The sequence below is a fragment of the Staurois parvus genome, unplaced genomic scaffold, assembly GCF_062004578.1.
Source record: "Staurois parvus isolate SC_StPar_1 unplaced genomic scaffold, SC_StPar_1.0 ptg000061l, whole genome shotgun sequence".
Taxonomy (NCBI): Eukaryota; Metazoa; Chordata; class Amphibia; order Anura; family Ranidae; genus Staurois; species Staurois parvus.
Window position 1 is genome coordinate 3,532,952 of NW_028317857.1, and position 26,653 is coordinate 3,559,604.

General features: G+C 42.7%; 1 protein-coding gene across 1 annotated transcript in view; it reads right to left on the reverse strand.

Moving 5' to 3' along the window:
- Window positions 1–21,663: 21,663 nt before the first annotated feature.
- Window positions 21,664–26,653, reverse strand: part of NRP1 (neuropilin 1) — a 234,722-nt gene continuing 229,732 nt past the window's right edge. Inside the window, exon 17 of the mRNA XM_089668696.1 lies at window positions 21,664–26,027. Coding sequence (XP_089524822.1) covers window positions 25,738–26,027 — 290 coding nt within the window. The 3' untranslated portion in view covers window positions 21,664–25,737. The remainder of the gene's footprint in view (window positions 26,028–26,653) is intronic.

The window sequence follows — 26,653 nt, forward strand, 5'->3', positions numbered from 1 at the left end:
ACCTGTGTATTTGGGGACATCAGGGACTCCCTTATCCGAGACAGGATAGTGTGTGGCATCAGAGACTCTCACCTCAGAGAAAGATTACTGAGGGAGGAAGAGCTGGCTTTGGAGAAATGTATACAAATCTGCAGGGCTGCAGAGCTGACTAAAGACAGGCTGAAGATGATGGAGGGCACCAGTGATGCCTCAGTACATGCAGTATCTGTGAAAGGCAGAGCAAGGTCCAGGCTCCCTGTGAGCTCAGTCCAGTGTAAATACTGTGGCAAAAGACATGAAAGAGACAAAGAGAAATGTCCAGCGTATGGGGAGTCCTGCAGGACTTGTGGCAAGATGAACCACTTTTCAGCTGTGTGCAGATTCAAAACCAGCAAACAGTACAGACAAGTCCACACAGTGACCCAGGACACAGACGAGGACAGCACAGAGGGCATCACATGGCTGCAGCTGCAGTCTGCAACAGAGAACGTCAATGTAGTCAAACAGCCAGTAGCCAATGATGCAAAGCAGCTCTTTGCCATATTTATGGTGGATGAACAGCCCATAAGATTTCAGCTGGATTGTGGAGCAAGTTGCAATGTCATTCCATTTACTCTGCTTAACAAACAGGTTCCCATTGAGCCCACTGATAAGGTACTGGTCATCTACAACAAAGTGTTCTGAAACCCATGGGAACATGCAAGCTAAAATTAAGAAATCCACGTAACAGAAAGAGCTACAGAGTGGAGTTTACTGTGTTGCAGGAGGACGATCACATTCCTTTGCTGGGAGTTAAAGCAGTTCAGGCTATGGATTTAATAAAGGTGCAGTCCCATAACATCATGGCTCTGGAAGTTTCTGACAATACTCAAAATCCTACACAAAAGGCAGAATACATTTTGGATTTTCACCACATAAAAACAGAGTATGCTGATTTATTTGAAGGTGATGGATGCCTGGAAGGTAAATACAAACTAGAAATTGATCACACAATACAGCCTACCAGACTGCCTACAAGAAGAGTACCTGTAGCCTTAATGCAACCGCTTAAAGAGGAACTGCAGGATTTGCACAGCAGAGGTATGATAGCACCAGTACAGGAAAGCACAGACTGGATAAGCAGTTTGGTGATAGTGAAAAAACCATCAGGCAAGTTAAGAATATGCATTGATCCTAAGCCACTGAACAAGGCCCTTAAAAGAAATCACTATCCAATGCCAACAATAGAAGATATTCTACCAGATCTATCAAAGGCTAAAATATTTTCGGTATGTGATGTGAAAAATGGGTTCTGGCACGTGGAACTGGATAAAGAATCAAGTTTATTAACAGCATTTTCTTCCCCATTTGGACGCTATAAGTGGCTTAGAATGCCAATGGGAGTAAGCCCAGCTCCAGAAGTGTTCCAACAAAAATTGATGCAAGCTTTGGAAGGACTGTCTGGAGTAAAAATAATAGCAGACGATATACTAATAGTTGGGGAAGGTGATGATCTAGAATCCGCAACAAAGGATCACGATAAAAAGATGATACAATTCTTAGACAGATGTAGAAAAAAACAAATCAAACTGAACCTGGAAAAATTCAAACTAAAAATGACAGAAGTACCATATATTGGACATCTTCTTACCTCAAATGGTGTTAAAGTCGATCCAGAGAAGGTAAGGGCGATACAGGACATGCCGACACCTACAGATATACGTGGAGTACAACGATTCCTGGGCATGGTGAATTATCTTTCCAAATTTTGCAAGCATTTATCAGACATGTGTGAGCCACTGAGACAGCTAACTCACAAAGACGTACTCTGGGAATGGACAGCAAGCCATGAAACTGCTTTTCAGTCAGTGAAAAATGCTATTGCAGACGCAGCAACGCTAAAATATTTTGATCCAGATCAAGCAGTGGTAGTACAATGTGATGCCTCAGAAACCGGCCTTGGAGCCACACTAATGCAGGATAAACAGCCAATCACATATGCAAGCAGAGTGTTAACTCTAACAGAGCAAGGATATGCTCAAATCGAGAAGGAACTACTAGCGGTAGTATTTGGGTTAGAGAAATTTCACCAGTACACCTACGGTCGACAAGTGGTGGTGCATTCAGATCACAAGCCTTTAGAAAGTATTACAAAGAAGCCACTACTGAATGCCCCAAAAAGACTGCAGCGTATGCTGTTAAGGCTTCATAAATATGATTTTAACATTTGTTACTGTCCAGGGAAGGATTTACTGATTGCAGATGCCCTAAGCAGAGCTTACTTACCCATCACAAATAAAGAAGAAAAAGACATTGAAAGCATCAATATGTGTGAATATCTGTCTGTCTCAAAAGACAGACTGAAACAAATACAGACCTGCACAGCGGAAGATAAAACTCTACAGATCCTATCGACTGTCATCTTGAAGGGATGGCCAAAACACAAGCAGCATGCTCCAATGGAGGTTTCTCCATTTTTTCACATAAGAGATGAACTCTCTGTGCAGCATGGAATCATCTTTAAAGGAGAAAGAGCTGTCATACCACAATCACTTAGAAGAGACATTATAGAAAGATTTCACTCGACTCACTTAGGTGTAGAAGGATGTCTACGTCGTGCACGAGAATATGTTTATTGGCCTAGAATGAATGACCACATAAAAAACTTTATAGCACAGTGTGAAATATGTGCATCGTGCAATGATAAGCAACCGAAAGAGACATTGCAACCACATACAATTCCAAACAGACCATGGTCAAAAGTAGGAACAGATCTGTTCACGTGGAACGACAAGGAATATCTGGTAACTGTGGACTATTTTTCCAACTTCTGGGAGATAGACTACTTACAGGACACAAGGGCCAAAACAGTAATTAAAAAACTCAAGGCCCATTTTGCCAGATATGGCATTCCGGATATTGTGTTCTCTGACAACGCCGCTCAATTTACATCGGAAGAATTCAAAAAATTCAGGGAGAGGTGGGAATTTGAGCACCAGACATCATCTCCTGGATATCCGCAGAGTAATGGTAAAGCCGAGTCAGCAGTAAAAACAGCCAAAAGACTCATGCAAAAGGCAAAACAGGCAGGTACAGAGATATACCTGTCTATACTGGACCACAGAAACACACCCACACAAGGCCTAGACACCAGTCCAGCACAGCGGCTTATGAGTAGACGTACAAGGACTCTCCTACAAACTGCAGGTCAACTACTAAAGCCAAAGCTTGTGGGCAATGTTAAAGCCAAACTAACGAAGAATCAAGATAAAGCAAGCTTTCTATTATAATAAATCTGCAAAAGATCTGCCTGTTCTCCAGAGCAATGACAATATACGGATTCAGCCAATAGGGAAATATGACAAACACTGGAAAAAAGCGAAGGTTGTACAGAAATTGGGACCACGGTCCTATGAAATTATAACAGAGGAAGGAAGAAGATGGAGGAGAAATCGGAGACATCTGAGAAAAACACAAGAAGGAGATGATACAGGGCCCTGGGAACAGTATATGGACACTCAAAGCGATGAGACTATGAATACCAGCAACAAAGAAACAGGGACTGCTGAGGAGCATAGGGAGGTCTCTAGGCAGAGAAAGACAGTCCCAGAAAATAGACTGCCAGAATCAGAAGAACACCAAGATTTCTGTGAAGAAACCTCATATGTTACGCGAGCTGGCAGAACAATCAGAAAGCCGGCTCACCTCAAGGATTATATCTAATTTATAGCTATGTTCTACTTCACCATTTTGTGTTTGTTATATTTCATTGTTCTTTTATTTAAAAGAGAAAGGATGTAGCAATATGTTATATGCTGTGTATGGCCTCTAGGGGTCTCACTACTTAGATACTGGTACAACTGTGTTATTGCCTCTCTTTGGTTGTAGTTCTAGGGCAGACACATGTATAATGGCAGCTAGAACCACCTAATAAAATGTCTCCTGTTAACTACAGTGTGTGAGCATCTGAGCAGGATCGACTAACAGAACAGTCCCAGTCCTTTCTAATACAGTCAAGTTCTGAAAAGATCATTGGTGTCAGTGGGAACTTATTTGAGAGGCATACATTGCTCAGGGAAGCCTTAGCAACCTCTGAAGGAACCCTAGAATTCCATGGAACCATAGTTGAGAAACCCTGGTATGGAACCTTTTCTATATGCAAAGTTGCACCTTTTATTTTCAAGTCAAAAGAGAATGCTGTCATTCCTTTTGAGTTGATTTCAAAGTGAAGAACTTTCAACTAAATATTCCTTATGGCCCATTTATATGAATGATCATAAAGCCCTTTTAATTGCCTCTTCTGAAGTGTTCTGAAAATACATTTAATTTAGCTAACCTTTTCTCCGAACTGAGGTCCTCCATGCCCCTCAATCGTGTAATTGTCTTTTCCCAGTTCCTTGTCATCCTCTTTGTGAACTGGTCCCCAAAAGCGAACTTCATATTGTAGATGAAATGTTACTAATGCTTTGTAAAGGGACAAAACTATGTCTCTCTCCTAAGTCTTTGCCTCTTTCTAGCTTTAGAAGCTGAAGATTGGAAAAACAACAAGGGCACCCCGATCCTTCTTCCTTGTTATTTCAGTTATTTTTACTCCCCCCAGGACTACATGTTGCATGTACGTTTTTGACTCTAAGTGCATTTTCCATTTATTTGCACTCACTGCCAGTCAGCCAATTTGTCAGAGTTCAGCTTGTAAATAGAAGATATCTTGCAGGGACTGTCTTCCATTCTATAGCCAAGGGTGTAGATAGACATCCTACCTGAGCCATTCTACCAGCTGGGGCATGGAAAATAAATTATTAAACCACTGAAGAATTAGAGATGGGGGAAAGTTTAACAAAGGTGCCATCAATAACTTTAAACTCTGTATAAACGCACTTAACATATTGCCTATAAGATAGATGTTGGAGAGGCAGTGGTGCCTATAAAAACAATAATATGGCAAATATATCACCTCTAGTAATGGTGTATCTTTGTTGGTTATTGCCTGATATTATTGTGTGTCTCTTGCAGTGCATAGATGGTTCTGATGTGAAGCATATGAACATCCAGTGGCTGCGGGCACCAATGGGTATTGTATCCCAAGAGCCCATGCTGTTTGACTGCAGCATAGCAGAGAACATTGCATATGGTGACAACAGCTGAAAGGTGATCCAAGAGGAGATTGAACAGGTGGCCGAGGAAGCCAATATCCAGACCTTTCTAGAGTCTCTACCTGATGTGAGTCTAAAATACTACATTGTGCAGCCACATTCAATTTAGAGCATATTTAAACCCTAAATCAAAAAGTTGATAGTAATGCAACCTACTATGTGGTGGTTGCATTAGCTTTATTTTGCACAGTTTCTCACAAAACCTCCTGCTCTCTAGCTTCCTTGTCACCTCCTCCCATGCTGACATCCAGTACTTCTCCGAGCCTCACCCATCCTAGGGAACTCTAGAGATTGAAAGAGACAGTAAAGTGCCTGATAAACTGTCTGGTTTAAGCGGAACAGTAAAGTACATCATAAATAGAATAATATTATAGTAATGTCTGTGATGATACGTGATGTAAAGTGCACTAAAATCGCAAGATTAAGATAAAATAAACAGATAATAATAATATAATAATGTCCGTGATTAAACGTGATGTTGGTAAAATCATAAATCCATGAAACGCCAAGTAGGTGTCCGTAGAACCATAAGGTACAGCAACATAAAGGTGCAAAGTGCAAGTGCGGTATTGATCACACAGGGGAATCCACCACCTCTGTCAGATGTACAGTCACCAGAATAAAGCTGGTAACAGGCAATCAAGCATAACACATCTGGAGATGGAAGGCAGCCAAGGGGTTAAAACGAACTGCTTATCTTGGACACTGGTTGAGAGATAGGCCCTTGTCCTCTTTGCTGCAGTGCTGTTCCTGATCCCTTTCACATGTGTGGTTTGTCTGTGCTCACCTAGGTAAGCAGTGCTCATGTAAGTAGTAGATGAGTATGGATTATTTTTGGAGAATAAGTCCTATCATCTCAGATCTTCAAAGTGCTTCTTACTATCTGATCTTTTTTTGCTTTTCCTGGGTGCTACCCTCACCTGTGTTTCTAGTACAGTTTAGAACTTTTTTGCTGTTTCCTTCCAGGTTGTACAGGAAGCTGTCAGCTTCCTGTACAACATTATGTTCCTGTCAGCTTCCTGCACCCCCTACTCTTGAACCCCGCGTTCCCTTACCAGAACGCTTCCGTGGAGACCGAAGCCGCTTCAGGGCTTTCCGGAATGCGTGCATCCTGTTCTTCGACCTGCAGCCCCGCACGTTCACCACCGAGACCGTCAAGGTGGGGTTTATAGTCTCTCTCCTTCAGGATGAGCCACAGGATTGGGCTCATCGCCTGATGGAGAATCACGACCCCCATCTTGATTCCGTGACTGAATTTTTTAGAGCCATGGCCATACTATATGACGACCCTCAGCGAGCTGCTTCCGCAGAGTCCACCTTGTACTCTCTGCGGCAGGGTCGCCGGGCAGCCGAGGAGTACGCGTCTGAATTCAGACGCTGGATGGGGGACACCCGATGGAACGATGCGGCATTATGTCACCAATTTCGCATCGGGCTATCTGAGTCACTCAAAGACGAGTTAGCACGGGTAGGCCTACCTGACTCCCTAGAGAAGCTAATCGAGCTGGCCATACAAATTGACCGCAGACTGAGAGAATGCCGGCTTGAACGAAGCAACCAGGGTCAAAGGGCGGCTTGGGTACCATCAAGGGGATTATTCCCACCCACAGGAAGCACTACCCGGAGCTCGGAACCTGAGGACACCTCCGAACCCATGCAACTGGGACTGGCTCGGTCCACATTATCGGCCGAAGAACGTCAGAGGAGACTATCACAGAACCTCTGTCTGTACTGCGGAGAAGCTGGCCACCGGGTGCGCTCCTGTCCTACGAAAAAATGTAAGTCCACTTCTAGTTTTTTCCCGTTATCTGCAGAAAGGGGTGATCAGTCAAGTTATCTGGCAATACCGGTGTCTTTACAGCTCCCAGGAAGAACCTTGACGGTGACAGCTATCATAGATTCGGGGGCATGTAGCTGCTTTATTGATCTCACGTTTGCTCACCAGCAAGGTATCCCACTCCAGACCAAGGAAAGGGGGCTGAACATCTTCCTGGCGGATGGGTCTAGCTTAAAATCGCCTCAATGGCTGATCATCACCAGGAATTCCTCCGTCTGGACGCCATCGCGTCCCCCCTTTTCCTGGTCATTCTGGGGCTTCCTTGGCTGCGAGCCCATAACCCCCAGATTGACTGGGAGAAGGGAACTGTGCAGTTTCGGTCCACATACTGTCTGAAAAGTTGCCACGTCTCAGGGCTCGTGGTCCCCCAATTACTCCTATGCATGGATGGGGATACAGATCTGTCCCAGGTTATTCCCCCGGCCTACCACGACTTTCTGGACGTGTTTAGTAAGCAAGGGGCAGACACACTTCCCCCACACCGATCTTACGACTGTCCCATAGACCTCCTGCCCGGATCTGAAATTTCGTTCGGCCGTATTTTCCCTTTATCGGAGCTTGAGTCAGGAGTTTTGAGGGAATACATAGACGAAAACCTTCAGAAGGGGTTTATTCGCCCTTCCACGTCCCCAGCCGGGGCCGGGCTATTCTTTGTAGAGAAGAAGGACAAGACACTGCGGCCCTGTATAGACTACCGCGACCTGAATAGGATCACGGTGAAAAACCGCTACCCGTTACCCCCTGGTTCCCGAGCTCCTCCAGAGGTTAAGGTCCGCAATGGTTTTTACTAAGCTAGACTTACGGGGGGCCTACAATCTAGTTCGTATCAGGGAAGGTGATGAATGGAAGACGGCCTTCCATACGCGTTACGGACACTTTGAATACCTGGTCATGCCGTTCGGGCTCTGTAATGCTCCGGCCACCTTCCAACATTTTATAAACGACGTGTTTCGTGATTTCCTTGATATCTTCATGGTTGTCTATTTGGACGACATCTTAATCTTCTCGCCCTCTCTGGAGGCTCATCGAAATCACGTGATGCGGGTGTTGGAACGTTTGCGCCAACACAGGCTATACGCCAAAGCAGACAAATGCTGTTTTGAACAGCATAAGATCACATTCCTGGGATTGGTTCTCTCCCCCGCGGGGGTCGCGATGGACCCCCGGAAAGTCTCGGCAATCCTGGATTGGCCGATACCCACCGATAAGAAGGGCGTGCAGCGTTTTATCGGTTTTGCAAACTTTTATCGAAAATTTATCAAGAACTTCTCCGGGCTGGTCTCCCCAATCACGCAACTGACTAAACAGGGGATCCGCTTTAAGTGGTCTACCGAAGCACAAACTGCTTTTGAAGTTCTCAAGAAACTTTTTACCTCTGCTCCGATACTCAGTCATCCCGATTCTTCTTTCCCATACGTGTTGGAAGTGGACGCCTCAGAAAACGCGGTAGGAGCGGTCCTGTCTCAAAGGAACGGCACCAAGGAGCTGCTACATCCTGTAGCGTTCTTCTCCAGGAAATTGACACCTGCCGAGCGAAACTACGACATCGGAGATCGGGAGCTCCTGGCCATAAAGACCGCCCTGGAAGAATGGCGGTACTTGCTGGAAGGAGCTACACACCCCATCCTGATATATACCGATCACAAAAACCTGGAGTATTTGAGGACAGCCAGACGACTGAAGCCACGCCAGGCGAGATGGGCTCTTTTCTTTTCCCGGTTTACCTTCCACATAACTTATCGACCTGGCTCTAAGAACACTAAGCCGGACGCGCTGTCCCGCATGTTTGAGGACCCCGACGATACACCAAGACCTGACACGATCCTACCATCCGGAAACTTCCTCGTCCTACAGACGGAACTCCGCTCCAAACTTCTTGACGCTTCCGTGGGACTACCAGCGCCACCTGGGACGCCTCTCCTGAACCGTGAAGGGTTATTGTGGAAGGAGGGTCGGATCGTAGTACCCGAAGGAGTCCAAACCATGGTCCTGGGCCACTGCCACGACCATCCAATGGCGGGCCATTTCGGAGTTACGAAGACCCTGGAACTTCTGCAGCGCTCATTCTGGTGGCCAAACATGGTCAAGGACTGCGAGCGCTACGTTCAGACTTGTCCTACCTGCCAGAGGAATAAACCCTCCAGAAGCAAGGCCTGGGGATTGTTGCGCCCGTTGCCAATTCCAAAGAGGGCCTGGCAAATGATAGCCATGGACTTTATTGTCGAACTCCCACCATCTCAAGGCCACACTGCCATATTTGTGATTGTCGATCGCTTCTCTAAGATGGCCCATTTCGTACCCCTGGAAAAGACACCATCCGCGCCGGAAACTGCACGAATATTTATCAAGGAAATAGTTAGACTACATGGAGTTCCCGAGGATATAGTATCAGATCGGGGAGCCCAGTTCACTTCAAGGTTTTGGAAGGCTTTGTGCGAAGCATTGGGAATCAAGTTGTCACTCTCGTCCGCTTACCATCCCCAGACCAATGGGCAAACAGAGAGGACCAACCAAGTATTAGAGCAATACCTCCGATGCTACACGTCCTACCTACAGGACGACTGGTTGACGCTGTTACCATCAGCGGAGTTTGCCTACAACAACTCGAACCACTCCACTACGGGGCAATCCCCGTTCTTCACCAATTACGGTTACCATCCAACATTTCTTCCCGATCTCATGCCAGAGAGCTCAGTACCAGCATCTCAAGACATCCTAAATTTCCTTTCGACCAATAACAAAACAGTTCAGGAGGCCATCACGAAAGCCCAGGAGGACAGCAAGAAGACATTTGACAGGAGGAGAAGGGGGGAACTGGCGCTTCAACCTGGAGACCGGGTTTGGCTGGCCACTGCCAACTTGAAGATGCAGTGTCCATCAAGGAAATTGGGTCCGAAATTTGTTGGCCCGTTCCAAGTCAAGCGAGTCATCAACGAGGTGGCTTACGAACTCGAACTGCCGGAGTCTTTCAGGATTCACCCGGTGTTTCATGTGTCTCTTCTGAAACCAGCCGCATCGGACCCTTTCCCGGATCGGGAATCCAGGCCTCCTGAGGCAGTCACCATAGGTGAACAAGAAGAGTACGAGGTAGAAACGATTCTCAGTTGCCGTAGAAGGGGAGGCCAGACGCAGTTTTTGATAAAATGGAAGGGTTATGGTCCTGAGGAAAACTCTTGGGAACCCATCCAGAATGTTCACGCTCCCAGGCTCATCCGGGAGTTCTTTCGTGGCCACCCGCGGTGGAGAAATCAGTGGGGCTCCCGGAGGGTGCCCGTAGGGGGGGCCAATATCAGGGTCCGCCGCGGCTCCGTCCCCGGCGCATGCGCAATAGCGGCGGCTCACGCCGGGACACAGGCACCAGATCCCGGCGGGCCGCGGCTGACAGGAGGCCGGGCATTCGCAGTAGGAGCCGCGGGCGCGCCTCGGGCGACCAATGACAGCCCGGGGGGGCGTCCTGGGCGGCCAATGGCAGTGCAGGGCGCGATATTTAAAGATGCCCTGCACTGTCACAAATCGCCGCAAGGTCTGATCTGATACCTGTGTTTCCTGTGATTGTGACCCGGATTGTTTGACGTTCTGCCTGCTCCTGCCCTGACCCGGATTATCTGACTACGTTGCCTTCCCCTGTGATTGACCCGCATTGTCCCTGACTACGCTGCCTTCTCCTGTCCCGACCCCCGGCTTGTTTGACCATTCTGCGGACTGACCCCGGTAACTGACCCAGCGTGCGACCTGACCACTCTCTGCCTACTGTCTCGGTACCACGCCATTTCCCACGGTGACAACCGCCGGTTTATCCTGCCAGGTCCTGCCGGCCTCCTCACATCTGACTCTACTCTGTCCTACTTCTATCCACGGAGGCTCCCTCTGCCACGGGTGGTATTGCTCGGAGGTCGTGACCTGGTCCTGGTTCTGCTCCAAGTCCATCCCCACCATCAGGGGCCCTGGTGAAAACGCAGACCGGGACTTAGACCCCACGCTCCGGGTGATTCCGCCTAGTGGGCTGCCAGAGGTGCCACCTGGCGGATCCGTAACAGAAGCTCTGGATAAAGCTCAGGAGGGTCGCACCTGTATAGTGATCGCTCACCGACTCTTGATGTCTGGACGTTCAGGATATCATTCTGCATATTAATCTACCAGTGGCTAGGCTGCTACATGTACCTAGTGAAGGTTATTGGCCATGGTATAAACGCGGGAGGGATTTGGTCACAGTCTGCGTCCCCGCCTAAACACCCCTCCCCAAATGAGGTGATTGGTTCTCTGCTTTAAGGAGACACCCTGCTGGGTTCCTAGAAAAAAGGCTGTCATGCCTGGGGAGTAAGATGATGAAATTCTCCTTTTTAACATCAGGAACCAACTTTGGGAGAAAAAAAACCCTTTTGTTCAGGACACTTGAACGCTGCTTAAACCAGGACTTCTGCAAGTATTCTACCTTCTTAAACTTTTTCCTTTATCTCTCTGTTGTGTTATTGCTCTATTTATATACGTATATATATATATATTGGTTACATCTTTTCTGTAAATATTTTTATTGCACCATTTTGACCTTTTTAGTTATGAATCCTATTTTCTGAAAAGTGTTGAACTGTTTCTAAAGCTCTTTAATGCAAACTAAGAATCCCTGTCTCTGAAGAGTGCTACTTTGTGTTTTAAAACCTCTGGATACATCTGTCTGCGGTGACAGTGTGTATACAGATGCTTATTCAAACATCACAGTGTTACTGCTAAGATTTGTGAGTTTCCTCCTTCTCTGTAAAAAGGAGGTGGTGGCAGTGTGAAGGGTTAATTGCGTAATTAATCTGACCCAGTAACAATCGCTCTCAAGCGGCTGGCACATAGATTCTGGTCCAGTGAGCTGGAAAATCTCTGTGCAGGGTGCAGCTGAGAGTGGCATTGTTACGCAAGTGGCAGCACGGTTTTAGATTGGCTAGTCCTTCGATCACAAGTTGGTGAGAAGGGCTGGGGTCTGACGCCGCGCCTGTCACAGACAGTGTCTTCTGTGCCCTGTCATCTGTCTTTAGACCCTCACCCGCCCATGCAAAATTGCAATATTGAAAATTAATTTCACTCATTGGCAGAAAATACAGGGTTAGACAAAAAAATAGAAACACTACATGATTTGCAGGTGTGAAGGTGATGACATGTTTTGAGTTGAAAGCGGAAGTGTTGTAACATTCTTTTGCTTCCGCTGTGTGATGAGACACCAAACTAACAGGTTGGAAGACTCACTTTTGTCATTCGCTGTGTGCGCTGCTAGTAATATGGAGTCATGTCAGAGCATACTGAGCTTCAAAGAGGGCAAATTGTTGGTGTCGCTAAACTGGTGCCTCTGTGACTGAAGTTGCCTATTTATATGCCGTGTCATGAGGTAAAGTATCAAAGGTTATGACAGCATATACAGTTTCCGAAAAACATTGTCTGATAAGCATAGGCACCCGACATGGTCAAATGACTGACAGAGACAAAAGGATATTGTGCAGGATTGTGGCCCGGAATAAGAAAACAACTACTACAAAAGTGACTGCAATCTTCGGGGGACTGAGATTGAGCTCTGCAGTCACTTTTGCAGCAGTTGTTTTCTTATTCCGGGCCACAATTCTGCGCAATGTCCTTTTGTCTCTTTCAGTCAGTTGACCATGTTGACCGCACTTATGCTTATCAGATGACCTTTTCCTGAAAACTGTATATTCCATTATAACCTTTGGTACCGTACCTCACAACACGGCAAATAAACTGGAAACTTCAGTCACAGAGGCACCAGCTAAGCGGCAACAACAATTTGCCCTCTTTGAAGCTCAGTAAGCTCTCACATGACTCCGTATTACTAGCAGCGCACGCAGTGTATGATGGAAGTGAGGCTTCCCACCTGTTAGCTAGGTGTCTCATCACACAGCCAAAGCAAAAGAATATTACAACATTTCCATGTCATCCCTTTTACACCTGCAAATCATGTAGTGTTTCTTTTTTTGTCCAACCCCTGTAAAACAATATACTTTACCTTACGCTAGGTTCACAACTATGCAGTTTGCGTTTGACTCGTTTCTGCATTGCGTTTTGCGTTGCATTTTTGCCGTGTTTGTGATGTGGTTTTGCAGTGTTTTTGATGCATTTTTTATACGTTTTGCAATTTTTTTCTTTTTTTGTTGTTGCTAGGCAGATTTAAAATGCAAAACGCATCAAAAATGTATCAAAGCGCGGCAAAAATGTATAAAAAATGCAGCAAAAACACACTTTTCCGCAGTGTTTCCACTGAAGTCTATAGAACTAAAAACGCAACTTTTTGCATTCAAAGACGTCCAAGACCCGTTCCAAAAAACGCATCAGGTGAAAATGTGGAGATGTGAACGTGTCCCACAGGACATCATGTTAGATGGACTGTAGGACATTTCTGCAAAACGCAAAACACTGTGGAAAACGCTTAGGTGTGAACCTAGGGTGACTCCTTAGCTTCTGCCCACAGTGCCATTACAATGGGAATATTAGAGCCTTCCTGCAAGATCCTGGGAAAGATGAAGATCCCAAATTTTTCCCCGCCATTCTTTTTCCAGATTTGGGATCCTCATGTATGGGGGGGCAGGGGGTAAAAAAATGGAATTAATACAAAAACCATCATTGTTTCCTTTTACCGTAAATTCACAGAAACCACATCATCATAAGGAAATGATTATTGTGGAACAGCATTGAAATCCCACAGGAAGAGCTCTATCTATAGGACATTCTGGGAGACCAGTTGGACAATATGTGTAGTTGCATGTTTAATATCTTTTCAGAGATAATATATTACAGGACTGTCAAAATACAGAACATGCAGTGTTTTTAAACTATAATTCTCTCTACGTAGGTTGAGATTATGCAGATGTTTTTATGTGTATGTTGTCCATTTACAGTATATTAACAACAGTAATTACTGTATGTTGTGTAACATTCTAGAATCCATTTTTATAAATTATGAGTCTTGGGCGATGTACCGGTAATTTAATATAGAATATGGCATGTTATTTGTTTACTTGATGTAGTAAAACAAAAGTGCATAAAAAAGCAATATATCTTTTAAATGTTTATTCATTGATGAACTAGCATTTAACATACCGCGTGCATTTTAAACAGATTTTAAATACTACACATACTTACATAAATACAGTGTATAAATAATGTATATGTGGAATATGTTATCTTTATAATACTGGTTCCTTCCAGCATTGCTTATGTTTTTATAACCTGTGGAAGTAAAAAAATATAGCAAATTGTTTACGCTAAAGATTCCTGGATGGCCAGTAAATTTATTTAATTTACCTTCTTTAATTAATCAAGTGTATACCAGATTCTGGAAGGTTCTGCTACCGTCAACCTAAAGGGTTTGTTCACCTTTTCAGAAAAACAGAAAAGGTAAACTAACACCCCCTTTCCTCAGGTACCTGCTGAACTTACCTCCATTGGTGTTGAGTTGTCAGTGCCCACACAGCTGGTGCAATGGTCAAGGGATTTGAAATCCCATCTCTTCTCCATCTTCTCTCTGCAGCACGTTTGGAACCGATCAGAGCGATACTCGGTGCAAGCGCTGACCAATCAGAATTGCTCTGATATGTTTCGGAAGTCCTGCACAGAGAAGAGGGAGAAGGGCGTGGGTTTCAAATACCTGGATCACTGCATTGGCAGCATGGGCACTGACAGCTCAACACCCATGGAGGTAAGTACAGCAGGGACTGAGGAGTGGAACAGTTGTACTATGTTAGTCCATCTTTTAATTTTTTTTCTGTAAAGGTGAACTAACACTTTAAGCATTTGTTTTTGGACCCCTTCAGAGGTTAAGGGTTCATTCTCCCTGTTTTGTAACTACTTTAATTTGACCCACTTACATCCTACATGTTTGCTTGGGACCAAGATCTTAGGACACCTATGTTCACACAACAATGGCAGTTGATGTTTATTAATATCAAAAAGATTTCCTATTAATTGGCTGTCCGGAAAACAGTTCATAAATATCTGGGCCATGATAGTTGATGGAGTTGCCCCTTGGTTTTGGTCCTTTGGGGTAGGGTATGAGATCTTATTCCTCAGTTAATCAGTGTTACGCTGAATGGTTCTTTAGCCCATTACTCATTGTTCCTCCCTCAACCTTCCACTCCAAATGTATTTCATAAACTGATCTAGTCTACCCCGGGGGCGGTGCAATAGACTATTGTGTGTAACTGTGATTCATTGAATATTCCCTTCAAACAAGTAATCATTAGGGTCACCAATATTCAGCTTATGGAAGGGGTTTACCACCTTATTCATGACTCTGATCCCAAGTACCAACCTGTGTGGGATCCTTGGCTTACCCAAGCACCTTACAAGGTGTCTTTTGTAGTGTAACTGTTTTAAGCTATTCACTCACCTCTCTCTATTGGTTTGTGAATATGATGCCTGCTGTATATTTTTCCAACGCTTTATGTGGTCAACGCTGCATTAAAAGGTATTTCCAGCCCAGGGCCGGTGCTAGACTATTTTGTGCCCTAGGCAAGACCAGATACTGGTGCTCCTCCCCCCCCTCAAAAAAATAAAATTTAAAAAACAGTAGAAAATATTAAATCAACAAAATATGAAACTGCTAAATTTCTTTTAATTTGTAAAAATAAGTGCCATAAGATGCCACCAGAACCAATATTAATGACAAAATATATACTAAACAAATATAAATTAACTGTATTAACCAGACAGAGAAACAAAAAATAAAAAGTTACAAAACTCCACAGTGATCAGCTGGCCATACATGTTGGGAATTTCATCCAGTTCCTGATGAACTGGTTGAAATTTGCTTCAAGGGTGGCCCTGTCTGCACCCTTTTGCCCAACATCCAGGTGGAAGATTGTGGTCTGAACAGTGCCTGGATCCAAGCAGTGATAGATTTCTCCATCCAAACTGTTTAGCATGGATGGAGGAATCTGTTTTGCATGGATGGAGGAATGGGTTTTTTTGTTTGGTTTCTCTTGGAACCCTTACCAAAACCAATTTACTGGGGATCAGTGGGAAAGATGTTCCTTACGTTTGTAGTGTTTCGCTACGTCTTTGGGGTCGTATTCGATATGTGCAAGGAGAGATCACAACAAATACTTATAATTATAACATTTATTACAAGTAATGACAGATAAAGAAAATATAACAATAATACTTGCTGTTTTCACCATGGGTCCCTCCATTATATGGCGTGGCTGATGACCCAGAGCTTGCATTAAGTATGCGTCTGTTCTGATCAAGACAAATATTTCCATTCTAGCTGTGTGTTATATACTGGACTTGTGTGTAAGCAATCGACAATCCACCCCCCTTGTAAACAACAACATGATGACCTTCTAAGGAAAGTGGCACATTCCTGAAAGGAGAGTGGGCTGGTTTGTCCATATAGTCACATTCCTTTGTTATTTAAGGTAATCAGACCATGTCCTCATATAGCCCTTTAACCAAGGCTTGGAAGCATTCTTACACATTTGTGAGGCCAATATTGTTAAGGAAATATGTAATTTGAAATTTCCAATCAGGTAGTCAGTAGGAAGAATGCAACCAGTGCACTCTACAGACAGCTAAAAAGATAACTGGTCATGCTACTGGCTTTGCCAAGTGGTATTGGCCCCGGGCCATGCAGACACCATTAGATGAGAGTTAAATCAGCCACAGCTCAAGGAATCCCTAGCCACTTTTGGAGGAACCCTAGTATTCCAGAGAATCCTATTTGAGAATGGCTGCTCCAAACATATAGATCAATGCAAGTTCATACTATGAGGATGGAACTAGACTCATTGGTGGACCGCAACTATAGTCTACTAGCTCCTATGTAAGTCTGATTTAAGGCAACCACAAGAAGAGAATTCAATTAGTGCTCCAGACATCCCTCTGAGAAGAAGGAATAGGGTACAATTCACCCATATTATATCACTGTTGGTATTCAAAAGGCACTTTTTTTTCCAACCTTCTGAATACTGTATACATAGTCAGTGGAATACATCTGCATGGTGCTAATTTAAACTGTCTGCCTGAGGTTCTTTTCTGCAGCTCACTGATAATGCTGTGTCTCTCCGCTGTCTCTGCATGTGCTCCAGCTATAGGAGGTAACACAATGACTAGCGGCAGAAGGAAGAGAAAAAAGTAAAGCAGGGGTAGGGGTTGCTCTGGAATACTATTAAAATGCTCAGGCCAGAGGGATAAAACTCATGAATCTTTAAATTGAATGCATAGTCTGTTTTTTTTTGTAGATAAACATGTAAATTGATCAATTTTATGTAAATGTTCTTCATATGTGCTAATGGTTTAACAAAAAAAAAATTCTGTGCATAATCTGTGCTTATATACTTAAGGCATCCATATATATGCATTACATCCCCAGGCTCTGCTTCCTGCTTTACAATGTTATACAACGGTTGTGCATTTCACAATGCAAGTCTATGAGTTAGCCAAATCATTGGGGTTGATGTACTCAAGGTAATGTTCACTTTACTCATCCTTTCTTGTGCGAGGTAAAATCCCATTTTTCCAATTTCAGTATAGCTTAACTTTATTCCTTTAAGTGTTACTAAACCCACAACAGTAAAATCAGTCTGTATATGCAGTAAAGCATTCTTGTTATACTGACTGTGGAACGTAAGGGTTAATCTTCTGCATTATGTGAAAACGCTGTTTGATCCTGTCTTTTCTGATCTCCCCTTCTTCCAGTGTCCCCCTCTTATCTATTGATAAGACATATCGTGTAGAGACACTCTTCACATGCTCAGTTTGGTGTGTATTGCTAGAGAGATTTTTCTTTTTCTTGGGAGAGTGCATGTGATCAGCACAGGGCTAATCAGCACTGTCCAGACAGAGGTCAAGGGCTCTGAATCCTCCTAGAGCTAAATGAAAACTCCTCCAACAAGCTTTAACCAGTGCTCGGCTGGACACTGATAGAAGTCATAAGATTGCTCTAACTGCTGATGAGAAAAGGTATTTAGCAGTTTATATTTACTAAAACAATTGCACTTCCATGTTTTGTGTACCGTGGGAGACTAGATATAGTGAATGCAGGGTCCGGGGTTTAGTAACACTTTAACACACACAGTAATGACCAAAAAAAAAAAAAATTCTACACACACACACCTATACATACAAATAGGCATTTTTTTTCCTTCAACCCAGCAGGCTGATTGAAAAAATTGGAGGAGCTCACTGAACTAACTATGCGATGTGAGTACAGCGATCTCACCACTGAGCCATTGTGCCCCCCCCCCCCCCCACACCAGAACATAACATTTTTCAGATGCCGATTGGATGCTCATCAGATGCCGTCTTCTGTCAAATAGGCTGCTGTACACATGGGCCGAACGTCGGCCCGTGTGTACCAGGCTTTAACCTAAGTACACCTTTGCTATGCTAAGTGATTATTTAGTATCTCTTTAGTAAATCTACCTTCATGGAAACAATGCATTTCTTGTGGGGGCTGTTATGTTATCACAACAGCTCTGAAGACAGAGACAGAATAATTGCACTGAAACACTGAGAGTCTCAGCTAGCTACAAAACTCTATATGTAATGTCATAACAACGGAAGTTAGATGGATCAAATCTTGGCCAGTTCAGCAGGGATTGGCCGAGATTCGATCCATCTATGGGCAAGCTAGTTGTACTTTTCAATATATTTATAAACAATATAGTGTTTGGGACTAAAAGTACCATTTCAGTCTTTGCAGATGACACCAAGCTGTGCAGTGGAATAACGTCCTTACAGGATGTCTCCCAACATACAAGCCGACCTCAATGCACTGTTTAATTGGGCAACTATGTGGCAAATGAAGTTTAATGTTGATAAATGTAAAGATATGCACTTGGGGGCTAAGAATATACATGCATCATACATACTAGGGGGGTACAACTGGGGGAATCAATGGTGGAGAAGGATCTGGGGGTTCTGGTAAATCACAAGCTTAATAATAGGCATGCAATGTTAAGCTGCGGTTTCTAAAGCGAGCAAAATCCTCTCTTGTATTAAAAGAGGTATAGACTCCAGAGAGAGAGATATCATATTACCCCTGTACAAATCATTAGTAAGACATCATCTAGAATATGCAGTTCAGGTTTGGGCACCAATTCACAAAAAGAACATTGGGGAACTTGAGAAAGTACAGGGAAGGGCAACCAAACTGATAAGAGGCATGGAGGAGCTCAGCTATGAGGAAAGATTAGAGCAACTGAATTTATTCTCTCTTGAGAAGAGGAGATTAAGGGGGATATGATCAACATGTATAAATACATCAGTGGTTCATATAGTGAACTCGGTGTAGAGTTATTCACCATGGGCCATCACAGAAGACAAGGAAGCACTCTTTACGTCTGCAGGAAAAGAGATTGAATCTCCAAATACGAAAAGGTTTATTCACAGTAAGAGCTGTGAAAATGTGGAATAGACTCCCTCAATAGCTGGTTCTGGCCAGTTCAGTAGATTGCTTTCAAAAAGGCCTGGATTCTTTCCTAAATGCACATACTATAACTGGATACTAACATTTTAAGGTAAAGTTGATCCAGGGAATATCCGATTGCCTCTTGGGGGATCAGGAAGGAATTGTTTCCCCTACAGGAGCAAATTGGATCATGCTTTGCTAGGGGTCTTTTTGTCTTTGTCCTCTGGATCAACTGTGGGTATAGGATTGTGTATATAGGTTTGTATACATTTTTTTTTCCATTTTATTGGTTGAACTAGATGGATTTGTGCCTTTTTGTAACCAGACTAACTATGTAACTGAAGTAGATCTATCAAACAACTTCAGTACAACCAGCCTGTTGGATTTTTTGTATGCAATTACTGCCACCGGCTATAGTCGCTAGCAGTGATCATTGTGTTCAGCCGGAAGGGAAGGCTCCCTGTTGGAAGAACCCAATAGCTCCACAGGAGGCATGCCCCCATCAACACCAACTGTGTTGATATAGAAATTGAGCAATTTTCTTTCCTTCCACCCATGGAAAGAAAATCATATCATCTATGGCCTGCTTAAGCATATAAGACATCACAAAGATAGACTGACCAGATATCCCCAGTTTTCTCTCTGAAGATAGGCTTCTCCCAGATTAAAAGTGTCCCTGGATGTGTTCCCATTTCTATGAGTTTTTATAAATATAGCTCTGTTCCCTGACCTGGCTGTCACATGCATGTAATTATGGAAGTGGTAGCTGGATTTGTCACACTGCGATAAAGCATCATTGGTTGTTAGAATGCATCTGGCCGGTCCACACAGCACCATGTGTTTCCATGGTGTGGGCAGTGGCAGCCAAGCCACCTACACCATGGAAGCATATGACCCAGTGTGGCCCAGCCACATGGTGTAATTGGTAGCTATGGTGCTGGTGGTCACGAGCCATCAGCCAGGTCTATGATATATAGCAGCAGGAGTGGGGCCCTTTCCAGAATCACCACCACATTGGGACATACAGTGTACAGGGAGCTGTGCTACTTCTGTGACACACAAGGCTGGGGGAAAAGAGTTGGTGACCAGTATAGATCAGAGTAGTCACCAGTACAGATGTCAGGTGTTCTTCAGTTCCCCTCCCTACCCTAGAGCCACACAGGGCCACTTGGTTCAATGCACCCTCCTAGGCTAAGGATGCTCGGTAAATGTACTGCAGTGTGGCTTGCTCTGTAGCCAGAGGAGTTCTGATCTGCTTTTATGTCTGTTCAGGCTCCACAGTCTGGGCATTTGATTGATTTCCCCTAAACATATTGAGAACTTTCCAGATCTCAGGGCTCCAGCCAATCCCTGGGGAGGTGTGCCCAGACGGTGGGTGGGAGGCAGGTAATAGCCCAGAGGGATCTGTTCTTCCCCTGGAACAGTGTTTCTCAACTCCAGTCCTCATGGACCCCCAACAGGTCATGTTTTCAGGATTTCCATTATTTTTCACAGGTGATTTGATCAGTTTCACTGCCTTAGTAATTACCACAGCTGTTTCATCTGAGGGAAATCCTGAAAACATGACCTGTTGGGGGTCCATGAGGACTGGAGTTGAGAAACACTGCCCTGGAAGAAGGGGGACCATGTGATTCAGTGGGCTGCTAAGCCTTGAAACCTTCCTGACTGACTGCTGGACTACTCCCTCTCCTGGATCGAGCCCATACCCTTGTTTCTATTGGGATTCATACTGTAAGTAGAGCCCAATCATCCGAGCTGCAGTTTATCTATGGTCCTCAGCTAAGGATATTACAAACTGCTCCAGTAAGCCTAGTGTGCTAGCCATCTTGTGGTCTTCAGATGCAAGAACCCAGACTGTTTCAGTTTGTTCCTCATAACTGCCCAAACCTGTCTTGTGGTCATCAGCTGCAGAAAACTTAGACTGTTCCAGTCTGCTTTCATGACCTACTCATGGGCTAACATTCTCCTGGCCTAACATTCTCCTGGCCTACAACTGGGAGCGAAAAACTAATCCCTAGTGGAGAGGTACATCTGCTAATTCTGTGCCTAATATTGTCCTGGTCCACAGCTCGGAGTGCAAGACTGTGTTGTTATCCACTAGAGAAAGTGTCATCTGCAAAATCTGTGCTTTGACATTTTGGAGAATCCCATACTCTATTGTGCAGGTTTTTAGCAATAAACAAAGACATCCCTTAGACTGATTATTGATCCGAAGTGAGTGCCTGGCTGCCTCTACACTAACTTTGGAGAAAAACCTGTGGAATCCAGCAGCCCTTTTTGGGGGGTGAGCGCTACACATAAGAAAAGCAAGAGAGTATTTTATGAAAATGTTTATTCAACTGTATCTTTGGAATGTAGTAGTCATCGTTTGGGATTTAAATTACAGTTCAATTTTATGTGATTATTATGCAATTCAATGTCCAAGAATACAAATGTCATTCAAAGTTAAGGCTTCGCAGTTCATTCCAAAACAACAGTTTACAAGTGTCATATTGTCATATAAAATAAAAATTTCTGTAAAAAAATTTGCACAAAAGTTCATGATGATACAAAACATGAAGCAATAATATACCAGTAAAATGAAATCATTTTACTACAGAAAAAAGTTTTTTTTTTCTTCCTTAATAGTTTTTGATAAAGAAAAAAATATGTTATTTTACATTTTTAAAAATTATGAAACAATCTAAAACAAATATAAATGAACATTTTTTCTTTAACACTGCCTTTACAAACAAACCCTTCGTTTTAGTCCCCAGGCAGAGAGGGTAGTGACAATCTGCTACGCAGCAGTCGCTACCCTCTTTGGCTGCTAAAGGGTTAAATAACCTTATCAACATATAATTTTAAATAGAGATTTCAGTGCAAGATTCCTTTCTCTCGGCTGAGGAGGATTCAGTATCATTTTTCCTATGCTCAGCTAAATGGATGAAAAGAAACGATAAGAGCTGAAATGTATCATGGGCAAATATTAGATTTTAAAGGTTTTTTTAGTCATTGATGAAAATTAAACAAAATTCGAGCAAAAACAGTTGTGGAATTTGGTAACATGCAGAGTGCAGCAACCCATAGCTACCATATTGACTTAATTTATATGATGACAACAAAATCCATGATAGTTTACAGAGTACCAATGGCATCAGTTCTTGCCTCTGTTGAAAGCTACAATTTAATGCTCCTATCACAATCATGGAGCTAATGTACTTTGCACATTGCCTGCAGGTGCGTTAAATCTAAACCCTGTGTATGTTCTAAGCTGGTCTGTCTGGAAGCTTATACAGGCTCTTATTTTATCTCCTCTCCTATGTTAGCTTTTATGCTTGAAAATTCAACCCACGCATGTTATCCTTTAGAGCCTAATCTATGCTCAGGCCTATACACTGGGTATTTCAGAAAGGAGTAGTGAAGAACACAGCCAAGATGAATATGGGTGAATGGTTAGCCCTATCAAGAGAACATCTCCAAAAACCTAAATTCTGCACACTGACACAAGGCCCACAAAATAAATCCCTTTATAAATTTCACAATAAAAATCTAATATGAGGTCGAAGTCCACCAGTACCAACCATAGTCACAGAACACAAAGGATTCCTTAACTCTTGGATTCTACGGACTTTACTCATCAAATACACCCCATTGGTAGAAACCTAAACATCATAATGTCTGAATGAGAAGTCACTTCCTAGATCTTAACACTTTATTGTATAAAGAACAGTACAATAAAGCAAATGTTTAGATCTGAGAAATTATTTCTCATTCAGATATTTAATGCCTATATGACATTTAGGTCAATGGGGGTGTATGTGATGAATGAAGTCCGTAGAGACCGAGAGCTGCGGATTCTTTGTCTTCTGTGACTATCAACAGGACCCATCACTTCAACCATTAATGATAAGTGAAGGAAATCAAGGCTGGAAGAAAGGGAGGTATATAAAACACCATCAACCAAAAATTAAAAAGGTATAGTAACATTTGAAGTCATCAAGTATAATCTAATGGTTATCACTGTCTAGTTAAATGGAAAATGTCAGGATAGAAATATAGGAACTGCCTTTGCTGACTTGTCTATTTTGTCAGATTTTCTTTGTTCCTTAAGGAGTCACTGATTCAGCGGAAGCACAACTTTTCCGATACTCCAATAAGCATATTTTTGTTCCAGGTAAAAATAACCCCAAGTAGGGAGGAAAGGATTGAGATAGCTGTCCTGCTGCTTGCCCTTACAAGTCAGTAATGGTGATCCTCATATTCTTTTCCCTTTAAAAACACCCCTATTCTCATGTTCCCCTTTTCTCTCTTTCTATATAGTACACAATGTGAAAAAGATGTGACTATATTTTGCTGTAGTGTTTTATTTAGTGTCTGCAAAAGATTTTTTTGGCCTAAAGGTGAACTCTGGGATTTTTTTTCACATTTACCACTTCCCCCTTCCTTTTAGATTGTAAACTCTTATGAGTAGGGCCCTCTGAACAATCTTGTCTTGATTTGTATTGTTACTGTACTGTCTCCCTTCATTTTATAAAGCACCACAGAAATTATCGGTGTTAAATGGTATTAGTCCTCTATAGCAAATAGGAATAATTTGATATGTAAATATAAACTTTCTATTAATTCTTGTCCTATGGAGTAGTGCACTTCCAGCTTCACAGATGCCGTTAGTGAGTTAACTTGATGTCTTTTCATGCATTATTGTTAAAGGGAATCTTAATGAATGCTGTTTAAGGACTATACAGTTTCAAGATCCAGGCACTTCCAGGTTATATCAGCCTGTATAAGTAGAAGAATGAAAAGACCTTGAAGTCCTGGACATAAAGCCAGCTTACTGTCTCATTCTTTGAATGTTTTGAAGAACTATCACCCACCCTATACTGCTCCAGTACACCTGTAATGGGGAGATATATCTGAGGTATTTTTTAGGATACAATAAACAACATACAATAGGTTTAAAAACATTCTACCCAACACCGAAACCTCCTGTATTCCTTTGCTCATTTTGTAACACATGACCTATAAGGATTATTAAATAACAAAAGTGCTGTGGTATAACTCAAAATAGCCAGTCAGACAAACCAGACTTATGCTCAGGACTATTATCCTATTGGCTGTTCTGGTTTTGTCAAGCAATGACTTCTACCAATATTATTAAATAAAGTCCATATAATTTGCCCTACGGTGAAAAATGATACTGTATCTTCTAACATCCAGATAGAAAGCCAAAGTTAGACTTTGTAGGGTTAATGTAAGAAGTTTCCCTTATTGGATTTACACCAGAGGATTATCTCATTATCGGAAACAGAGCTGTATTTTGCCTGTCAATCTATGGCAAAAACATTTACATTGTTTACTCAGAGTTGAGTATAGACCGTTAAATACATTCTACAGAGAAAAAAAATGGGATATTGCAGCCTTTTAAAAAACAAAGTAATGGATTCAACATTAAAATAAATGCAAAAAAAAAATCATTCTGTTTCAAAATAAAAACTTTCAGTTGAGTTGATGATTCAGTGGTAGCCCTTGCCTTTGAGAGGCCATCATCACATTTTTTTTTTTGGCCATCATGGTACATAGTTCTAGACAAGGGCCTATAATGATAAGAAATGAAACAAAAGCATTGTTGCAATCAGTGAGAACACAGTCAAAACTAACACAAACACAAAAAGGCACTTGAGAGGACATCCACTAGCCAGTGCCAACAACATTGTCTTAAGGGTAGGCCGTACCCTCTATTGCCCATTGCATTTGATGATGGTGCATGAACCCTAGAGACGTTTTAAAGCACTATGCTCCAGAACAACACTGAAACACAACATTAATGGGTAGCGTTGCTTTAAAAATTGCCAGAAAACATCATAGTGGCACATTTTGTTTAGGACTGCCTAAGCCTTTGTTGCTTTATACACAGCACAAACAGATATGCACAAACAGGAGGAGTAATTCGTGCTGCAAGTCCTATGATGCGTGGGGTGGGGACTTGGTGGACGTGGCATACCATGTGACCATCCACAGAACCCTACTCAGTGTATTTCTGTGACAGTATTCTGGATTCTGCTCACAAAAAAAGATATCCGCAGCAGAAAAACAAAACAAAATGGAACGAAGTTTACAAAACCATAAAGTCAATCATAATTGGTCTCAAAACCAGCATCTGATTATCCAAAAAAAAAAAACCCAAAAAAATGAAAACAGAAAAGCCAGCTGTACATGATTCAGATTGTATATGCGTCCATAGTTTTCAGGTATTTTCACTGAAGCTCCTGAGAGAAGTTTGGCTTCACGTCAACCAATGCATTTATAGCCTAGCAGTAAAAGATCATTGGCCCGCCTCCACCAAAACTGACTTTAGTCTTTCCGCTGAATTTATCTGCAACAATTTTCTTTATTTCCTATTTGCTGCTTCATGCCTCTGAATATGTATTTTGTGTGTTTAGTTTGTCCTTTTTTAACTTGACACCGTCTACAAGTTCGAAATTATAATTTTCCAGGGCGGATAAGTTCCTCTCTGACATGCCATTGTGCCAACAGGCACAGTACAGAACCACGCCACAAATGGCACCAAGTAAGACTCCCAAAGCACTCATGGCAATGATGGTAATGAGGATGGGGTCCAGGGTCTTTAGTACACCACCTGGCTTCTTGGAGATGCTTTCATCAACACGGTCATCACCGGAGTAATTCGGAGTAATCCCTATTTAAGGAATAATAAAGACTGTTAATAACAACATTTTCACAAATTTTCTAAAATTCACTGTTCTGACAGTAAGGTTAAATAGCTAGGTTTGCTTTATAAACTTAGCTGTACAGAAGTACAGCTTAAAGCTGTCCCAAATTTAGAGTTTAACCCTTCTGTGACCAAGGGTCACTGTTGCCTAGATGCCCAGGCCAAAAAACTTGGTTAACTTGACAATAGCTTTATGATTAATTTACATACCTAAATAATCTGGCTTTTATTTGGTACATTTTCTATTTTCGTTATTTACTATCTTTTATAGCAAAATTGCATCTGACAAATACAGTAATAAACAGATAAATACTGATACCTTCAGGCAAAAGTGACATCGGCCAACTGTAGTATAAAGGCTTACTTTATCAGTGAAAGCTCAAGCCTGCATATGGCTACTATGTACTAGATAACAACTCTTAATTAACTGTACATTTTAAGCAATATGTAATAGAGTCATATGAATTACATTGTTTAACATCATTTTTTAAAATGTTTGTTTTGGGAGATTAGAATGAAAGCTTTGTCTATTCTTTCTGACAATCTCTATTTTGTTTTCTTTATTATTTATGGTTTCCCATCAGGTTATTAAA